Source organism: Anomaloglossus baeobatrachus, chromosome 1 (genome assembly GCF_048569485.1).
Source record: "Anomaloglossus baeobatrachus isolate aAnoBae1 chromosome 1, aAnoBae1.hap1, whole genome shotgun sequence".
Classification (NCBI taxonomy): domain Eukaryota; kingdom Metazoa; phylum Chordata; class Amphibia; order Anura; family Aromobatidae; genus Anomaloglossus; species Anomaloglossus baeobatrachus.
Genome location: NC_134353.1, coordinates 387738358 through 387755859, shown reverse-complemented (window position 1 = coordinate 387755859; position 17502 = coordinate 387738358). Strand labels below are relative to the sequence as shown.

Sequence of the window (17502 nt, the reverse complement as noted above, 5' to 3'; positions counted from 1 at the left end):
CATTGTGTGCAATGCTCCGACCCGGTGCTGCTTCGCCAGCCGGAGTCAGGAGAGGTAGCGACCCAGGCTGAGACGCTTGTAAGTTCTGCCCCGGTGACAGGGACGGACTTTGCAGTTTTTGCAGATAATATGTCTGTATCTATGGCAAAAATCCTTGAGACCTTGCAATCTATGCATGGGGCTCAGTCTCTGGGCACGGCGAGGCCTCTGTCCTCAGGTCCCCCTTACTTGGAATGTATCCAGCCCACAGGGGGGTCCCCGGCTTCACAGGCCGAGGATTATGACTCAGATGATGGCCCCAGCCACCCTAAGCGAGCTCGCTGGGAAAGACCCTCGACGTCTTCACACTGCTCAGGGTCTCAGCGCAATCAGTCTCCCTGTGATGTGTCTGATGAGAGTGATCAGGAATCCACTCCTGGAACCCCTCTCAACCTGGATACCCCGGATGGGGATGCCATGGTAGACGACCTTATCTCAGCCATCAATAGGCTGTTGGATATTTCTCCCCCAGCCCCTTCAGCAGAAGAGGCGGCTGCGGAGCAGGAAAAGTTTCGTTTCCTTTATCCCAAGCGTAAATTGAGTGCTTTGTTAGATCACTCTGACTTCAGAGAATCAATTCAGAAGCACGACGCTCACCCGGAAAGGCGTTTCTCTAAACGATCTAAAGATACGCGTTTCCCTTTCCCCCCTGAGGTGGTCAAGCGCTGGACACAGTGTCCAAAGGTGGACCCCCCGATTTCCAAACTTGCAGCTAGATCCATAGTTGCAGTGGAGGATGGCGCTTCACTTAAAGATGCCAATGACAGACAGATGGACCTTTGGTTAAAATCTGTCTATGAAGCTATAGGCGCGTCGTTTGCTCCGGCATTCGCAGCCGTCTGGGCACTCCAGGCTATTTCAGCTGGCTTAGCAAAGGTGGATGCTATCATGCATCCAGCAGTGCCGCAAGTGGCGCACCTTACCACGCAGATGTCGGCGTTTGCGTCTTACGCTATCAATGCGGTCCTAGAATCTACCAGTCGCACCTCAATGGCGTCCGCCAATTCGGTAGTTTTGCGCAGAGCCTTGTGGTTAAAGGACTGGAAAGCGGATGCTGGTTCCAAAAAATGTTTAACCAGTTTGCCTTTGTCTAGAGAGAGACTGTTTGGCGAGCCATTGGCTGACATCATTAAGCAGTCCAAGGGTAAAGACTCCTCTTTACCACAACCCAGAACACCCAAACCTCAGCAGAAAAAGTGGCAGCAGAGGTTTCAGTCCTTTCGAGGTTCGGGCAAGACACCATTTACCTCGTCCAAAGGGACTCAGAGGACGCAAAGAAACTCAGATTCGTGGCGGACTCACACACGCCCCAAGAAAGCAAATGGAGGTACCGCTTCCAAAGCGGCTACCTCATGACTTCCAGCCCCCCCCCCCTCCGCATCGCCGGTCGGGGGCAGGCTCTCCCGCTTTTCCGGCATTTGGATGTCACAGGTCAAAGACCGGTGGGTGACGGACATTTTGTCTCGCGGGTACAGAATCGAGTTCAATTCTCGTCCTCCAGCTCGGTTCTTCAGAACCTCCCCACGGCCAGACCGAGCAGATGCTCTGCTGCAGGCGGTGGATTCCCTAAAAGCGGAAGGAGTGGTTATCCCAGTCCCTCCTCAGGAACAAGGGCAAGGGTTTTACTCCAATCTCTTTGTGGTTCCAAAAAAGGACGGCTCGTTCCGTCCTGTTCTGGACCTAAAACGGCTCAACAAGCATGTGCACGCCAGGAGGTTCCGGATGGAAACCCTCCGCTCTGTCATTGCCTCAATGTCCAGAGGAGACTTCCTTGCCTCAATAGACATCAGAGATGCTTATCTCCACGTGCCAATTGCTACAGAACATCAACGTTTTCTACGTTTTGTGATAGGAGACGACCATTTTCAGTTCGTAGCTCTTCCATTTGGTCTGGCGACAGCCCCACGGGTCTTCACCAAGGTCATGGCGGCGGTGGTAGCAGTCTTGCACTCTCAGGGACACTCGGTGATCCCTTACCTAGACGATTTATTGGTCAAAGCTCCCTCTCAGGAGGCATGCCAACTCAGCCTGAATGCTACGCTGGAGACTCTACAGTCTTTCGGATGGATCATCAACTTTCCAAAGTCGATCCTATCACCGACTCAGTCACTAACGTATCTTGGCATGGAGTTTCATACTCTAGCAGCGATAGTGAAGCTTCCGCTGGACAAGCAGCGGTCACTACAGACAGGGGTGCAATCTCTCCTGCAGGGCCAGTTGCATCCCTTGCGGCGCCTCATGCATTTCCTAGGGAAGATGGTGGCAGCCATGGAAGCAGTTCCCTTTGCGCAGTTTCATCTGCGCCCACTTCAATGGGACATTCTCCGCCAATGGGACGGGAAGTCAACGTCCCTGGACAGGAAAGTCTCGCTTTCCCAGACGGCCAAAGACTCTCTACAATGGTGGCTCCTTCCCACATCATTGTCTCAGGGAAGATCCTTCCTGCCCCCATCCTGGGCAGTAGTCACGACAGATGCGAGTCTGTCAGGGTGGGGAGCAGTATTTCTCCACCACAGGGCTCAGGGGACGTGGACTCCGCAGGAGTCCACCCTTCAGATCAATGTTCTGGAGATCAGAGCAGTGTATCTTGCTCTACTGGCCTTCCAACAGTGGCTGGAAGGAAAGCAGATCCGAATCCAATCGGACAACTCCACAGCGGTGGCATACATCAACCACCAAGGAGGGACGCGCAGTCGGCAAGCCTTCCAAGAAGTCCGGCGCATTCTAATGTGGGTGGAGGACAGAGCATCCACCATATCCGCGGTTCACATCCCAGGCGTAGAAAACTGGGAAGCAGACTTCCTCAGTCGCCAGGGCATGGACGCAGGGGAATGGTCCCTTCACCCGGACGTGTTTCAGGAAATCTGTCGCCGCTGGGGAGTGCCGGACGTCGACCTAATGGCGTCCCGGCACAACAACAAGGTCCCGGCATTCATGGCGAGGTCGCGCGATCAAAGAGCTCTGGCGGCAGACGCCTTGGTTCAAGATTGGTCGCAGTTTCAGCTCCCATACGTGTTTCCACCTCTGGCGCTCTTGCCCAGAGTGCTACGCAAGATCAGATCCGAGTGCAGCCGCGTCATACTCGTCGCTCCAGACTGGCCGAGGAGGTCGTGGTATCCGGATCTGTGGCATCTCACGATCGGTCGACCGTGGTCACTGCCAGATCGACCAGACTTACTGTCCCAAGGGCCGTTTTTCCATCAGAATTCTGCGGCCCTGAACCTGACTGTGTGGCCATTGAGTCCTGGATCCTAGCGTCTGCTGGATTATCTCAGGGAGTCATTGCCACAATGAGACAAGCTAGAAAGTCGAATTCGGCTAAGATCTACCACAGAACGTGGAAGATTTTCTTGTCCTGGTGCTCTGCTCAGGGAGTGTCTCCCTGGCCATTTGCATTGCCCAAGTTTCTTTCCTTCCTGCAATCGGGGTTAGAAAAGGGCTTGTCGCTCAGCTCCCTTAAAGGGCAAGTTTCGGCACTATCCGTGTTTTTTCAGAAGCGTCTAGCACGTCTTCCTAAGGTGCGCACGTTCCTGCAGGGGGTCTGTCATATTGTGCCCCCGTACAAGCGACCGTTAGATCCATGGGATCTGAACAGGGTACTAGTTGCTCTCCAGAAGCCGCCCTTCGAGCCTCTGAAGGAAGTTTCCTTTTCTCGGCTGTCGCAGAAAGTGGCGTTTCTTGTTGCAATCACATCGCTTCGGCGAGTGTCTGAGCTGGCAGCTCTGTCATCCAAGGCTCCCTTCCTGGTGTTCCACCAGGACAAGGTTGTGCTGCGCCCCATTCCGGAGTTTCTCCCTAAGGTCGTATCCTCTTTTCATCTTAATCAGGATATTTCCTTGCCTTCTTTTTGCCCTCATCCGGTTCACCGGTATGAAAAGGCCTTACGTTTGCTAGATCTGGTGAGAGCACTCAGAATCTGCATTTCCCGCACGGCGCCCATACGCCGTGCCGATGCACTTTTCGTCCTTGTCGCTGGTCCGCGCAAGGGGTTGCAGGCTTCTAAAGCCACCCTGGCTCGATGGATCAAAGAACCAATTCTAGAGGCCTACCGTTCTGCGGGGCTTCCGGTTCCTTCAGGGCTAAAAGCCCACTCAACCAGAGCCGTGGGTGCGTCCTGGGCATTACGTCACCAGGCTTCGGCTCAACAGGTGTGCCAGGCAGCTACCTGGTCCAGTCTGCACACTTTCACCAAGCATTATCAGGTGCATACCTATGCTTCGGCGGATGCCAGCTTAGGTAGAAGAGTCCTGCAGGCGGCAGTGACACCCCCGTAGGGGAGGGCTGTTTTGCAGCTCTAACATGAGGTATTTATTTACCCACCCAGGGACAGCTTTTGGACGTCCCAATCGTCTGGGTCTCCCAATAGAGCGCTGAAGAAGAAGGGAATTTTGTTACTTACCGTAAATTCCTTTTCTTCTAGCTCTTATTGGGAGACCCAGCACCCGCCCTGTTGTCCTTCGGGATGTTTTTTTGTTGTTTGCGGGTACACATGTTGTTCATGTTGAACGGTTTTTCAGTTCTCCGATGTTATTCGGAGTTAATTTGTTTAAACCAGTTATTGGCTTCCTCCTTCTTGCTTTGGCACTAAAACTGGAGAACCCGTGATACCACGGGGGGGTATAGCCAGAGGGGGAGGGGCCTTGCACTTTTAATGTAGTGCTTTGTGTGGCCTCCAGAGGGCAGTAGCTATACCCCAATCGTCTGGGTCTCCCAATAAGAGCTAGAAGAAAAGGAATTTACGGTAAGTAACAAAATTCCCTTCTTCTTGTTCACACTATGTTGTTCAAAATGCTGCCTTTTTGAGGCAGAACTTTGGTCAAAAACTCAGCTTTTCAAAGAAGCAACATGTCAATTGTTTTTGCCATTTGGGTTTTGCACTGCAAAGCTGAGTTTTTGACCAAAGTTCTGCCACAAAAAGGCAGCATTTTGAACAACATAGTGTGAACAAGAAACCCAAATTCCCATAGACTTTGCTTGAATAGAAGAACACATCCATTTTGGCATTAAACAGCGCAGAAGAAAAAGCAGCAAAAAAGCAGGTAAAAAGCAGGTAAAAAGCAACGTGCGCACATACCCTTAGAAGGCATTTTAAATCAGCTATATTGTGACATAAGGGCATTAGCCCCTATAAAAATCATGCTAGCATTGTATGTGTTACTGGTACAGTAAATGAGATATCTTTTAATTTGTATGCAAATGAGGGGGCTTTGGTGCACACATTGCATTACCAAGACCTCAGTATTCCATTACACCCCCTCACTTTTGCATGTTGGTGGCTCCCTCTCCTCCTGCTTTTTGAAGTCCGAATAACAGTGGATGGGTGTGTTGTCCTTCTTGGCTCTGCTGATGCCACTTGTCACTTTTCCTGGTGTATCAGTGTAGCGAGTTTCATCAGCAGATTTGAGCCAAGGAGGAGAACACACATGGTCAGGCACACGCAGTGTCAGTGCACATATATGCTGGCTGACTTTACTCAACACTTGCTCTGGACACGAGCACAATCAATTGGAAATGGGGTAAGCTGCTGCCAACTTGCAAAATGACTGGGTGAAACGTTGCACCCCTCAATTGCATAAGAATGGAGTTACTCTCTGAAGCACTGAAACAGTGCTAGTATGATTTCCAAGGGTCGAAGTCCTGTATATCACTGTGCAATTAATTTAAAATGCATTTTTAGGATGGCATAGCATTAAACCCCTTACCAACACTCGCTGTACATGTACGGCGCAAGTCAGTAACCGGTTTATGGAGCATTCTCACGAGGTGAGCTCATGCCATACACGGCTGGGTGTTACAGGCAGGACCTGCCTCTAGCAGCTGCAGGTAGAGCTCCACCCGTGACCATTGATTGGTTAAATGCTACAGTCAACTCTGGCAGCAGGATTAACAGCGTGCTGCCAAGGGGACCCGTCATTCTATGCACCCATTGGCGCTGATGGGTTGAACTGACAGCAAGGGTTATTTTGAAGACCTTCCGTGTCTATCATCATGGAGATCCTTTGAACCCTGCCTATGGCTAGACTTCAGTAGGGACCATGATGCAGCTATACTGCAAGTGATCAGACGATCATAGGTTCTAGTCCCCTAAGTGAACCAATTAAGAAATACATAAAAAAAAAAATAAATGAAGAAAATTTAAAAAAAATATATAAACAAAAAAAGTCTTAAGTTCAAATCACCCATCTTCCGCCATTAAAAATTAAGATGTTAGTAAACAAAACTTATACAGTTGTGCTCAAAAGTTTACATATCCCGGCAGATTTTTTTGCTTTGCCCTTTTTTCAGAGAATATGAAATTTGTTTTCCCACTCATGGTTAGTGGTTGGGTGAAGCCATTTATTGTTCAACTAATGTGTTTTCTCTTTTTAAGTCATAATGACAACCAAAAACAGTCAAATGACCCTGATCAAAAGTTCACATACCCTGGTGGTTTTGGTTTTATAACCTGCACAGAAGTTGACACAAATGGGTTTGAATGGCTAATAAAGGTAACATCCTCTCCTGTGACCTGTTAGCCTTTATGCACACACTGATCACAAGCAGAGAGTTTCTGGGATCCAGAGAGATTCTTGCATCTTTTGTCGAGCCACTGACGTTTCTGGATTATGAGTCGGGGGGGAAAGCAAAAGAATGGTCAACGGATCTAAAGGCAAAGATAGTTGAAGTGCATAAAACAGGAAAGTGATACAAAAAGATATCCAAGCAATTGATAATGCCAGTCAGCAGTGTTCAAACTGTGATTAACAAATAGAAAATCAGGAGCTCTGTAAAAACCAAACCACAATAAAACCAAACATTTCGGCTACAACTGCCAGGAAAATGGTTTAGGATGCAAAGAAAAACCCACAAATAACATCTGAATTCAGGACTCACTGAAAACTAGCGGTGTGGCTGTTTCAAGATGCACAATAAGGAGGCACTTGCAGAATAATGGGCTGCATGGTCGAGTCACTAGAAGAAAGCCTCTCGCCTACAATATGCCAAACAGCACAGAGACAAGCTTCCAAACTTCTGGAACAAGGTAATTTGGAGTGATGAGACTAAAATCGAACATTTTGGCCACAACCATAAACGTTACATTTGGAGAGGTGTCAACAAGGCCCATGATGAAAGGAACACCATTCCTACTATAAAGCATGGAGGTGGATCACTGATGATGTGAGGATGTGTGAGCGACAAAGGCACAGGGAACTTGGTCAAAGTTGAAGGAAAGATGAATGCAGCACGTTATCAGCAAATACTGGAGGTAAATTTGCACTCATCAGGCTGTAAGCTGCGCATGGGATGTACTTGGATGTTCCAGCATGACAACGATCCAAAACACAAGGCCAAGTCAACCTGTCATTGGCTGCAGCAGAACAAAGTGATGGAGTGGCCATCTCAGTCTCTTGACCTCAATATCATTGAGCCACTTGGGGAGAACTCAAACACGCATTCATGCAAGAAAGCCCAGGAATTTACAGGAACTGGAGGCTTTTTGTCAAGAAGAATGGGCAGCATTACCATCTAAGAAAATAAAGAGGCTCATCCACAACTACCACAAAAGACTTCAAGCTGTCATTAATGTTATAGGGGGCAATACACAGTATTAAGAACTGGGTTATGGGAACTTTTGATCAGGGTCATTTTGATGTTTTTGGTCATAATTTAAAAAGCGAAAACACAGTAGTTTCACAATAAATGGCTTCACCCAACCACTAACCATGAGTGTGAAAAAAGTTTTGGTTTTCATTCATATTCTCTGAAAAGAGGCCAAGTAAGCAAAAAATCTGCCAGGGTATGTAAATTTTTTAGCACAACTGTATATGTGGTATTGTCACATCCGTAAGCCGAAAAAAATTCAAACCATCAAAATTGCGATTTTGGTATTTTTGGTTGCCACAGAACCTCAAAAAATGCTGTAAGAAGCTATCAAAATGTGATATCTATTTCAAAATGCTATCCATAAAAATGTCCCATCTGCAAAACATAATCCCTTACACAGTTACAATGACAAAAAAAATGAAAACATTGTGGACTTTGGAAAATGGCGAGACAATCAAAATTATTCTTTTTTCCACAACTAAAATAATTGAGAAAAAAAAAACTGAACACGTTTGGTATTGCCTAAATCATACTGATGAGACTAATACTGACAGGTCATTTCTACCGCACAATATAAGCCGTAAAACAATTCTGCCCCAAAAATGGCAAAGTTGTGGGGTGGTTTCCCGCAATTTCACCACACTTGAAACTTTTTTCCCCCGTTTTCCAATACCATATGTGGCCATATGAATGGTGTCATTGAAAAATTCAACTCAACCCTCAAAAAACAGGCCATTATTTGTCTATTTGGATGGAACGATAAAAGCGTTATGGTCATTGCAAGAAGGGGAGGAAAAAATAACCCAACTGAAATTGGCGGTTTTCTTCACTTTTACTTCAAAGTCTCGTTCAGATGAGCATATAAAGATAGTTTCTTGACAAAATCCTGACTTGTTGGCATATATGTTGGCATAAAAGGCCATTGAGTAACATACAAGTAGCACCAGTATGGCCTGTTTCTTTAATGCACCCATTAAGTTCCACAAGTTATTTTTTTTTTTTTTTTTGGAAATCTGGACATACTCATGCGGCGCTTACATGTGTAACATTGCTTTCAACTTGCCAGTTCACCTAAATGAACCCGTGGGCTGTCTGTTCTGCCCATGGACAGTTCATATGCTCAGCCTTACATGTAACTGTGTTCTTTCAATTCTTAGGCCTTGATAGTACAGCAGGACAGCTACATAGAAGTACAGAGGGAACGTGAAAAACAAACTCCACAGCAGTCATCCAGGGGTAATTGGTTGCTTGAGCAGGAGAAGCAGCGGAACTTTGAAAAACAGAGGGAAGAGTTTGGTAATGTGCAGAAACTGCAAGAGCAGCTCAAACAAGAACGACATCGGTGGGAGCGGGAAAGGAACAGGCAACAAAAGGACATGGATGCTACTGAGATGATGCTCCGCCAAAGAGAGGAGGCTTCACGGATTGAAAGGGAGAAGATGAAACAGGAACGGATAGAACTGGAGGCACAGAGAGAAGCCTATCAGCATGATTTGGAAAGGCTGCGCGAAGCTCAAAAGGCAGTGGAGAAGGACAGAGAGCGACTGGAGCAGCTGAAGAAGATAAAGAAGCCAGTGCCAGTTGGATCGTTTACTCCAGAACTGGTGCAGGTTACATTGGTTCGTATAATCTCCACCAGGCGTCTGTTAGTATTCGCTCACCACTAGTAATAAGACCATGCTTGGGTGCTCCGTACTCGTAATGAGCAGTTGGACACTCTCATGGGTGCAACTCAGGTATAATGGAAGTCGGTGGAGAACGCAAGCAATTTTCTGTGATATCTTGAGTTCCCCATCAAAGGAGTTGTCCGACATAAACTCCAAAAAATGTTTTAAACTAATCTGTGCTGTATTGTCATAGAAAACACCCCTACGTTGTTGTTTTTTTTGTTTTCAAACTTTTTTGTTCCTCTGAATTATCCCTTTATTCTCTGCAGCTCTTTGTTTACCTTCAGCTCAACCAAACATAACTTCCTATGCCAAACCTCAGTCAGAGCTGGCACCGCCCGGCCTCACTGTCCAGCCCCGTCCTCTGCACACTCATTGGCTGTCAGTATTCTGCCCCAGCACAAACCATTACTACATTATATATGCGGTAGATGTGCAGTGATTGTTCTGTCACAGATGAAATTTCACTGCTCTGTATATACAATCATTTGGTAGTACAGAGCAGTGATCCTCACATCCACCGCGCATGTAATGTCCCCTTTCCCTGTCCCCATACTATAGTACTGTCCCCTTTTCTTGGGCTCTTATAGCAATGTCCCTTTAGGCTCCTCTTCTTGTAGCAGTGCTCTCTCCTGTAAAATTGCCCCATAGTCTGTCATTATTCTCACACTTACAAAAAAACAAACCCAAATCCTTCTCACCTGTCCTGTTCCCTCGGTCCCCTGTGTCCTGCCTCTTGCGGCCGCAGCCCCCTCCTTGCTGATCACTGGTGGTGCAGGGGCCGTGCAGTCAGCGCTTTATAGCAGAGGACTGATTTCCAGGCGCTCTGCAGGGACGCGCTCTCTATGCAGCTTGTCCAATGATCAGCTGCTGGCCTCTGACTGGCCGGCGGCTGATCACAGAGATTGGCTCTGCAGAGCGCCTGGGAATCTGTCATCTGTTATAAAGCTCTGACTGTACTGCCCCCTGCAGAGGCCGCTGACAGTGCTTTATATCAGATGCAGATTCCAGGGCACTCTACAGAGCCAAACTCTGTATACAGCTACTGCAATGATCCGCTGCTGGCCTCTGATTTGGTCGGCAGCTGATCATTGCAGTAGCTGTATACAGCGGTCCCATCTGCAGAGCGCACGGGCACCTGCACAGGCACCTGCACAGGCAGCGTTCAGCAAGAGGACACTGCCTGCACACTGCCAGCAGCATCAGGAGTGCATGCAGCGTACAGGCAACGAGACCCCTGCACTATGGAATGTGGGGAGGGGGGGGCGGTGACTCCAGCGCCATGTACCCGCCCAGCAGGGCGGCTACATGATGTCGGCTGGGATGCCCGTAGACAAGGCAGCATAAGCGCATGCCCAGTCGACGTGACATCAAAGGAAACTGCAAAACCCCGGCACGAGAAGTCACATGACCGCTCTGAGCTGGGGGAGTGGGGCTGACAGCAGGGCAGGTAGGTAGTTACTATCTACTTACCTGCCCCAATGTAGCCCAAGAGTGTAATAAAGGAAAATAAGCAAAATTGGATAACCCCTTTAACTTTCATTATACTCGGGTAATCCATCTGGATACCAAGCATGGTAGTGCTCGCTCATCACGATTTATTATCACAGAAATATTAACATTATAGTTTCTAGGCACTTTTCGTGCACCAACTTGCAGGCAAAATTATAACGTCAATACCTCGGTATCTTTTCTCCAGCTTGTCAGACTACTCCTATACATGTTTGGCCTTAGTTGGACATTCAGTGATCTGGATAAATGAATACACCGTAAACAAATTTTGTCAGAAAACCTTTTAATTAAGAGGGTTTTTTTTGAAGAATGGAAAAAGATAGATGTTACAGTATGTCGCCATACTGTTCATTCGATGCCTTGAAGTCCTGGTGCTGTCCTTTTTAAAAGTCATGGAGGCAGTGGAACCTTGGTTTACGAGAACAAAGCGTTTTGGGAGTGTGCTTGTAAACCAAGTTGCTCGTCTAGCAAAGCAAAATTTCCCATAGGAAATAATGCAAGCTCAGACAATTCCACAACTTGTGCAATGTCCCATCCTGGTCCATTCCACACGAGCACAAACACACGCACGCACACACACATATTATGCTCACCTTACCTTCCGTTCCCTCATCGGCCTCCTGGTTCTTGTAGTCCGCAGGTACAGGATGTGTATCTGGTAACCATCGCGACCGATGCCGGAGCTTCCGCTGCCAGTGCGCTGACGTCAAAGGCAGGAGCCACTTGCCTTTGATTGGTCAGCACACTGCCTTTTAGAAGCAGCTGACAGCAGAAGTTCCTCCATTGTCGCGATGGTTACCCGATACACATCCTGTACAGGCAAACTACAAGAACCAGGAGGCAGGCGAGGGAATGTAAGGTAAGGTGAACATAATATGTGTGTGTGCTTGTTTGTGTGTGTTTCTGTGTGTTTGTGCGGACTGCAAGAGTGGGTCAGAGCGTGGTGAAAGTACGGAACCGGAAGTGTGTGCGGTGAGTATTTGCTCGTAAACTGAGTTACAAATTTACAGCAAGCTTTGCTTGTATAGCGATATACTTGCACACCAAGTTACTCGTAAACCGAGGTTCCACTGTACCAGATTTAGTAGTTTTTGATGTGGGGTGTATTCATTTTTGCATCAACTAATTTGAGCAAAACTGAAGATTTTATAATGAAAGTTATATTATTAATCTTTCATGTTATGGGTTAAAAGAACGTTCTATGAAACTCAATCTTGTCAAAATTTTGGAAATTGTTCTCGTGTACCTTGCGATATTGATTAAAACATTACTTTTCAAAGAGGTATACTCAAGTATACTGAGCATTTTAAAAGCATATATATAGCCTCTGGGTAGCCAAATGAGAACTGACTGTTTTCTTGGAGTACGCTTCTTTGAATACACTTCTTTGAATACGTAGATTTGGCTAGTATAGGGCTTGGAGCAATCAGTGCCGTGACACAAGTGTAGAGTTAAGGCCGCTTTACATGCTACGACATCGCTAAAGCGATGTCGTTTGGGTCATGGAATTTGTGACACACATCTGGACGCGTTAGCGATATCGTTGCGTTTGATACCTATGAGCGATTTTGAATCGTCGCAAAAACGTTCAAAATTGCTAATCGGTTAAATGCCCCCTATTCCCAATTATCGTTGCTGCTTGCAGGTATGATGTTGTTAGTCGTTCCTGCGGCAGCACACATCGCTATGTGTGACACCGCAGGAACGAGGAAGCTCACCTTACCTGCGGCCGCCGGCAATGAGGAAGGTAGGAGGTGGGCGGGATGTTACGGCCCGCTCATCTCCGCCCCTCCACTTTTATTGGGCGGCCGCTTAGTGACGTCGCTGTGTCGCCGAACGAACCGCCCCCTTAGAAAGGAGGTGGTTTGCCGGTCACAGCAACGTCGCTAGGCAGGTAAGTTATGTGACGAGTCCGCGCGATTTTGTGCGCCACGGGCAGCGATTTGCCCGTGACGCAAAAACGATGGGGGCAGGTACGCACGCTAGCGATCTCGCTAGCGAGATCGCAGCGTGTAAAGCGGCCTTTAGGGTATGTGCTCACAATCAGGACTTACTGGGTCCTGACCTGCGGGTCCGCGAGTCTCCTCCGCAGGAGCACACAGCTGCTTGTACCCACGATCAGGGTTCAGTGCGCTGCGATCTCTCACTTGTGTTCTCCCTATGGAGAACGCATGCGAATCTGCAGAAAAACATTGACATGCTGCGGTCTGGAAAGACGCACCGCAGGTCAGGGTTGGCTGTGGAAAAAACAAGCACAGTGGGCACGGGATTTCTAAAAATCCATCCACTGTGCTTGTACTGTACAACGCAGCGTTTTGGACACAGCTGAAGCACCCTGCGTCCAAAACACTGCAAACACTGATCGTGGCCACGCAGCCTTAATGTATGCAGTTCAAACTGGAGGCCTCGTTTTTACATGATGGACTCTGATGTAATTTAAAAGTGAAGTGAAATCAAAGATGCCATTCAAAATGACATTAGCAGTGTTATGTTTTTCAGGGTTTAACACATTCTGCAAGTTTTAATGGAGAAGGAATGCAGAACTTAGAAGGAGCCAGTATGAAACCTACAGCCAAAAACACTGCATCTATGTCAGCTGCTGACCACTTGGAGAGGCCTGAAGTCACACGTCGGGACAGTACCTCCATGGACGCTAGACCAGCATTGAAAAATGATGTGCCTATACATTTGTTAAGTGCCACTAACCAAATCCAAAAGCCCACATTACTCACAAAGCAGCAGATACCTACCAAACTGGCCACATTAACGAAAAGTGGGAGGGACAAGGCAAGTAGAGGAAAAGCTTCTCATCGGACTGAAAGCTCAGGTCAGTGGAAAATGGACAAAAAAATAGGCTGCCACCATTAAGAATGTTACAAGAGAATATGTACAGTGCCTTGAAAAAGTATTTATACCCTGTGAACTTATCCACATATTTATTCACATTACACCCACAAACGTAAATGTGTTTTACTGGGCATTTATGTGCTATACTAACACTAAACCACAAGTATTTGTGAAGTAGAAAGAATGCTATATTGTTTAGTCAGTATTTTAAAATATAAATTAGAAAGTTGAGGCATGTGCATTTGTATTCAGCACCCCCGCCCCTGGAGTCCATTCTTTGTAAGACCACCTTTCGCTAGAATTACTGCTGCAAGTCTTTGGGGTATGTCTCGATCATATTTACACACCTAGAGGCTGAAATATTTGTCCATTTTTCTTTGCAAAATAGCTCTAGCTCAGTGAGATTGAATTCAGAGCATCTGTGAGCAACATCTTTCATGTCTTCCCACAGATTATCAATGGGATTTAGATCTGGACTGTGACTGGACCATTCAAGCACACGTGCTTTAATGTAAACCATTCCATTGTAACTCTGGCAGTATGTTTAGGGTTGTTATCCTGCTGGAAGGTGAACCCACTCTCCAATCTCAAGTCTTTTGTAGCCTCTTAACAGGTTTTCTCTATCGCTTTCATTGGGGGACACAGGACTATGGGTGTATGCTGCTGTGACTAGGAGGCTGACACTAAGTGAACATAAAAAGAGTTAGCTCCTCCCTGGCAGTGTACACCCCGAGCCGGAGGCGGGACTATGCCAGTTTTTTGCTTAGTGTTGTAGGAGGCTGATGTGGGCCCATACCTCTGTGGGCCAACCTCAGCCTAGGCTATTCCTTTTTTTCCGTTGTTTCATCCTATACGGCGCCGCTCAGCGTTCTCATCCTTTTTACGCTTTTTTTCTCTTCTGCAGGGTTAAAGATCCTGCATCAGAGAGTATCCTCATCTGCTCCTTCCCTACAGGGTATCGTCCCCAGGGTTCCTTGAGGCTCAAGACACCAGCCCTTGTCCCCCTCCGGCCCCATGGTACCACCCCAGGGGCTGATTGGGGTCCCACACATTTATGGTTTATGGGCTCACTCCCCGTCGACCCCTATAGTACTGTCCCAAGGGGTGTTTCGGGTGGAGACGGCGAGGAAACATCGCAAAGCGCAGGAGCGCTTACAGCACCAGGCCTCCCCCAGCGTTCTCCCCTGTTTCACTGGGCCCAGGCAAAGGATCACACACTGCAGCGCAGGAGCGCTCTGCAGTCTCCCCCACAGCCCCCCAGCAGCCTCCCCTGGCACTTGCCAGCATCAGCCTGCACTCACCGGGGGCCTCAGCAGCCAGGATGGGACCCAGGGCTCTGGACTCCGCGCAGGGACGCAGGTAAGCTCTGCTCCGCGCGCAGCGCTGCGCACCCGGCGGCCGCCGCTCACAAATTTAGTCCCGGCTTCGGGCCTACCTTAGGCCGGAGCGCTCCACCCCCCCTGTTTGCGCGCGCGTCTTCCTGGCCCGCCCCCCCGCCTTTTCTGCCCAGCAACAGCAGAGCTCATCCCTAGCACGCCCCCTCAGTAAAAAAAAAAAAAAGAGGCAAAAGCCCGCGTTTTCTTGCAAACGGCCCACCTCAGCACAGGCAGGCCACTGAGCAGCAGCATCTATTTTCCGGTGGCTGTCCCCACTACTCTGAGCCTCCTGCTGACCCGGGGAGGACACAGGCCTGGGTGAGTGCTGTTTCTGATTAGGACCAGCAACTTTTCTTACACTTTTTTCTCCTCACTTTTTTCCTCCTATCTCCTGTCTCCTCCCTAGTGTCTCTAGTAGGAGCCCCCTGAGCAGCCATGCCTAACTCTAAGCCTTCCCAATCCAAACAGGTCCCTTTCATAATGCATTTTGCGTGTTCGTCCTGTGATGAAAAATTCTCCCAAGGCCAGGCTACCCCCCTCTGCGCAGCTTGCGTCCCTGACCCACAGCCCACGCAGATTGCCCCAGACGCCGCCGGCACCCCCATCCCACTCGCTACTGCAGCAGTACAGGATGCACCGAGCCCCAATGCGCTCCCTCCCCCGGAGTGGCTGACTTCTTTCTCCCAGTCGGTGGATTCCCTGTCGAGGGCGTCTCTGAGCATCGCGCAGGCTTTGCAGTCGCTCCCTACGCTCAGCCAGGCCCCACAGGTCCAGCCGTCGCAGGATGACAGTCGGTCTGACCCATAACCAACTACTGGAGCGCGGAAGCGGACCCGCACGGTCTCGTCTTCCAATTCCTCCCAGAGGTCCCTCTCCCCTCCAAGGCCCGAGGGCCACTCGTCTCCGAGACCGTGTGATGATTCAGGGGAAGAGTCGGATGCAGCCTCTCGTATGGATTCGGATCAGGCAGCCGACGTCAGGCATATGGTGGACAGCCTGGTCGACGCGGTGAATACGACGCTGAAGCTACAACCTGACTCTGCCACCACCCAGAGCTCACAGGTATCTTTCAAACGACTTAAGCGTGTTCACAGGTATTTCTGCGATCATCCGGAGTTCGCCGAGATCTTACGCAAGCACAGACAGCAACCAGACAAGACGTTCAACAATGGTAAGTCGATTGATTTACACTATCCCTTCCCCGAGGATCTCAGGAAGGAATGGGCGGGCTCACCGGTGGTCGACCCTCCGGTCTCCCGTCTGGCCTCGCATACAGTTCTATCCCTGCCGCAGGGAACATCGCTCCGTGATGCCACGGACCGGAACATCGAGAGATTCGCCCGTTCGGCTTTTGAGGCGGCAGGCGCGGCCCTGTCTCCGGCCTTCGCCGCCGTCTGGGTAGCTAAAGCCATGGTGACCTGGGCCGACACCCTCCGCAGAGGACTTCGCTCGCAGTCTGGCGATCCCGAGCTCGTCAACATGGCTGCACAGATTGCCCTGGCGGGTGAGTACATCATTAACGCATCTCTGTCTACAGCCAATTGCGCAGCACAAGCGGCCAGCAACACGGTGGCAATCCGTCGAGCGGTCTGGCTCAGAGCCTGGAATGCAGACGCGGCTTCAAAGAAATCACTTACCGCCCTCCCGTTTGCAGGAGGCCGACTGTTTGGGGACAGGCTCGATTAGATTATCGCCGAGGCTACGGGAGGAAAGAGCACCTCCCTTCCACAGCTGAGGCCAAGGCGTTTCCCACGCCGCCAGCCGACCTCAGGTTTTCGCCCCTTTCGCAGCTTCAGTTCCCTGGCACAGCCTAGGAGGAACAGATCCCCGCAGAGAAGCAGGAAGAGCCCATCTTTCAAAACAAATCCCTCCTGGCGTTCCAGGTCACGCCAGCCTACCAAACCAGCATCTAGATCTCAGCGATACTCCTCCAAATGACTCCTGGTCATCGCGCGTCAGCGCAGACCAGGTGGGGGGGGCGCCTTTCTCTGTTCCAACACGTCTGGCTCCCCTTGATCACAGACGCTTGGGTCAGAGAAATCCTAGTCTCGGGTTACAAGATAGAGTTTACGTCAATTCCTCCAAGCAGTTTTTTCCTTTCCCATCCTCCCGAGTCGGACGCGCGAGCTCGCCCCTTTTTTCGCGCCATCGAATCTCTGCACCGCTCAGGGGTCGTGATTCCGGTTCCAGATTCGGAACGGTTCAGGGGAGTTTACTCCAACCTCTTCGTTGTCCCCAAGAAGGATGGCACTGTGCGCCCTGTTCTCGACCTCAAGATCCTCAACAGGTACGTCAGAACCCGAAGATTTCGCATGGAGTCCCTCCGATCGGTGATTGCCTCCATGGAGGTCGGCGAATTCCTCGCCTCTCTGGACATACAGGACGCATATCTCCATATCCCGATTGCACACCAGCACCAAAGATTCCTACGCTTTGCCGTAGCACACGATCATTATCAGTTCACTGCCCTACCGTTT

General features: G+C 49.3%; 1 protein-coding gene across 2 annotated transcripts in view; it reads left to right on the top strand.

The window, feature by feature from the left end:
* Positions 1–17502, top strand: part of ARHGEF18 (Rho/Rac guanine nucleotide exchange factor 18) — a 204312-nt gene that overhangs the window by 168951 nt on the left and 17859 nt on the right. For both annotated transcript variants that reach the window (XR_012754626.1, XM_075352539.1), the window contains exons 19-20: positions 8781–9242; positions 13302–13629. Coding sequence is in view for 1 of the 2 variants with exons in the window: in XM_075352539.1 (XP_075208654.1) it covers positions 8781–9242; positions 13302–13629 (790 nt within the window). In the remaining variant the exon portion in view is untranslated. The remainder of the gene's footprint in view (positions 1–8780; positions 9243–13301; positions 13630–17502) is intronic.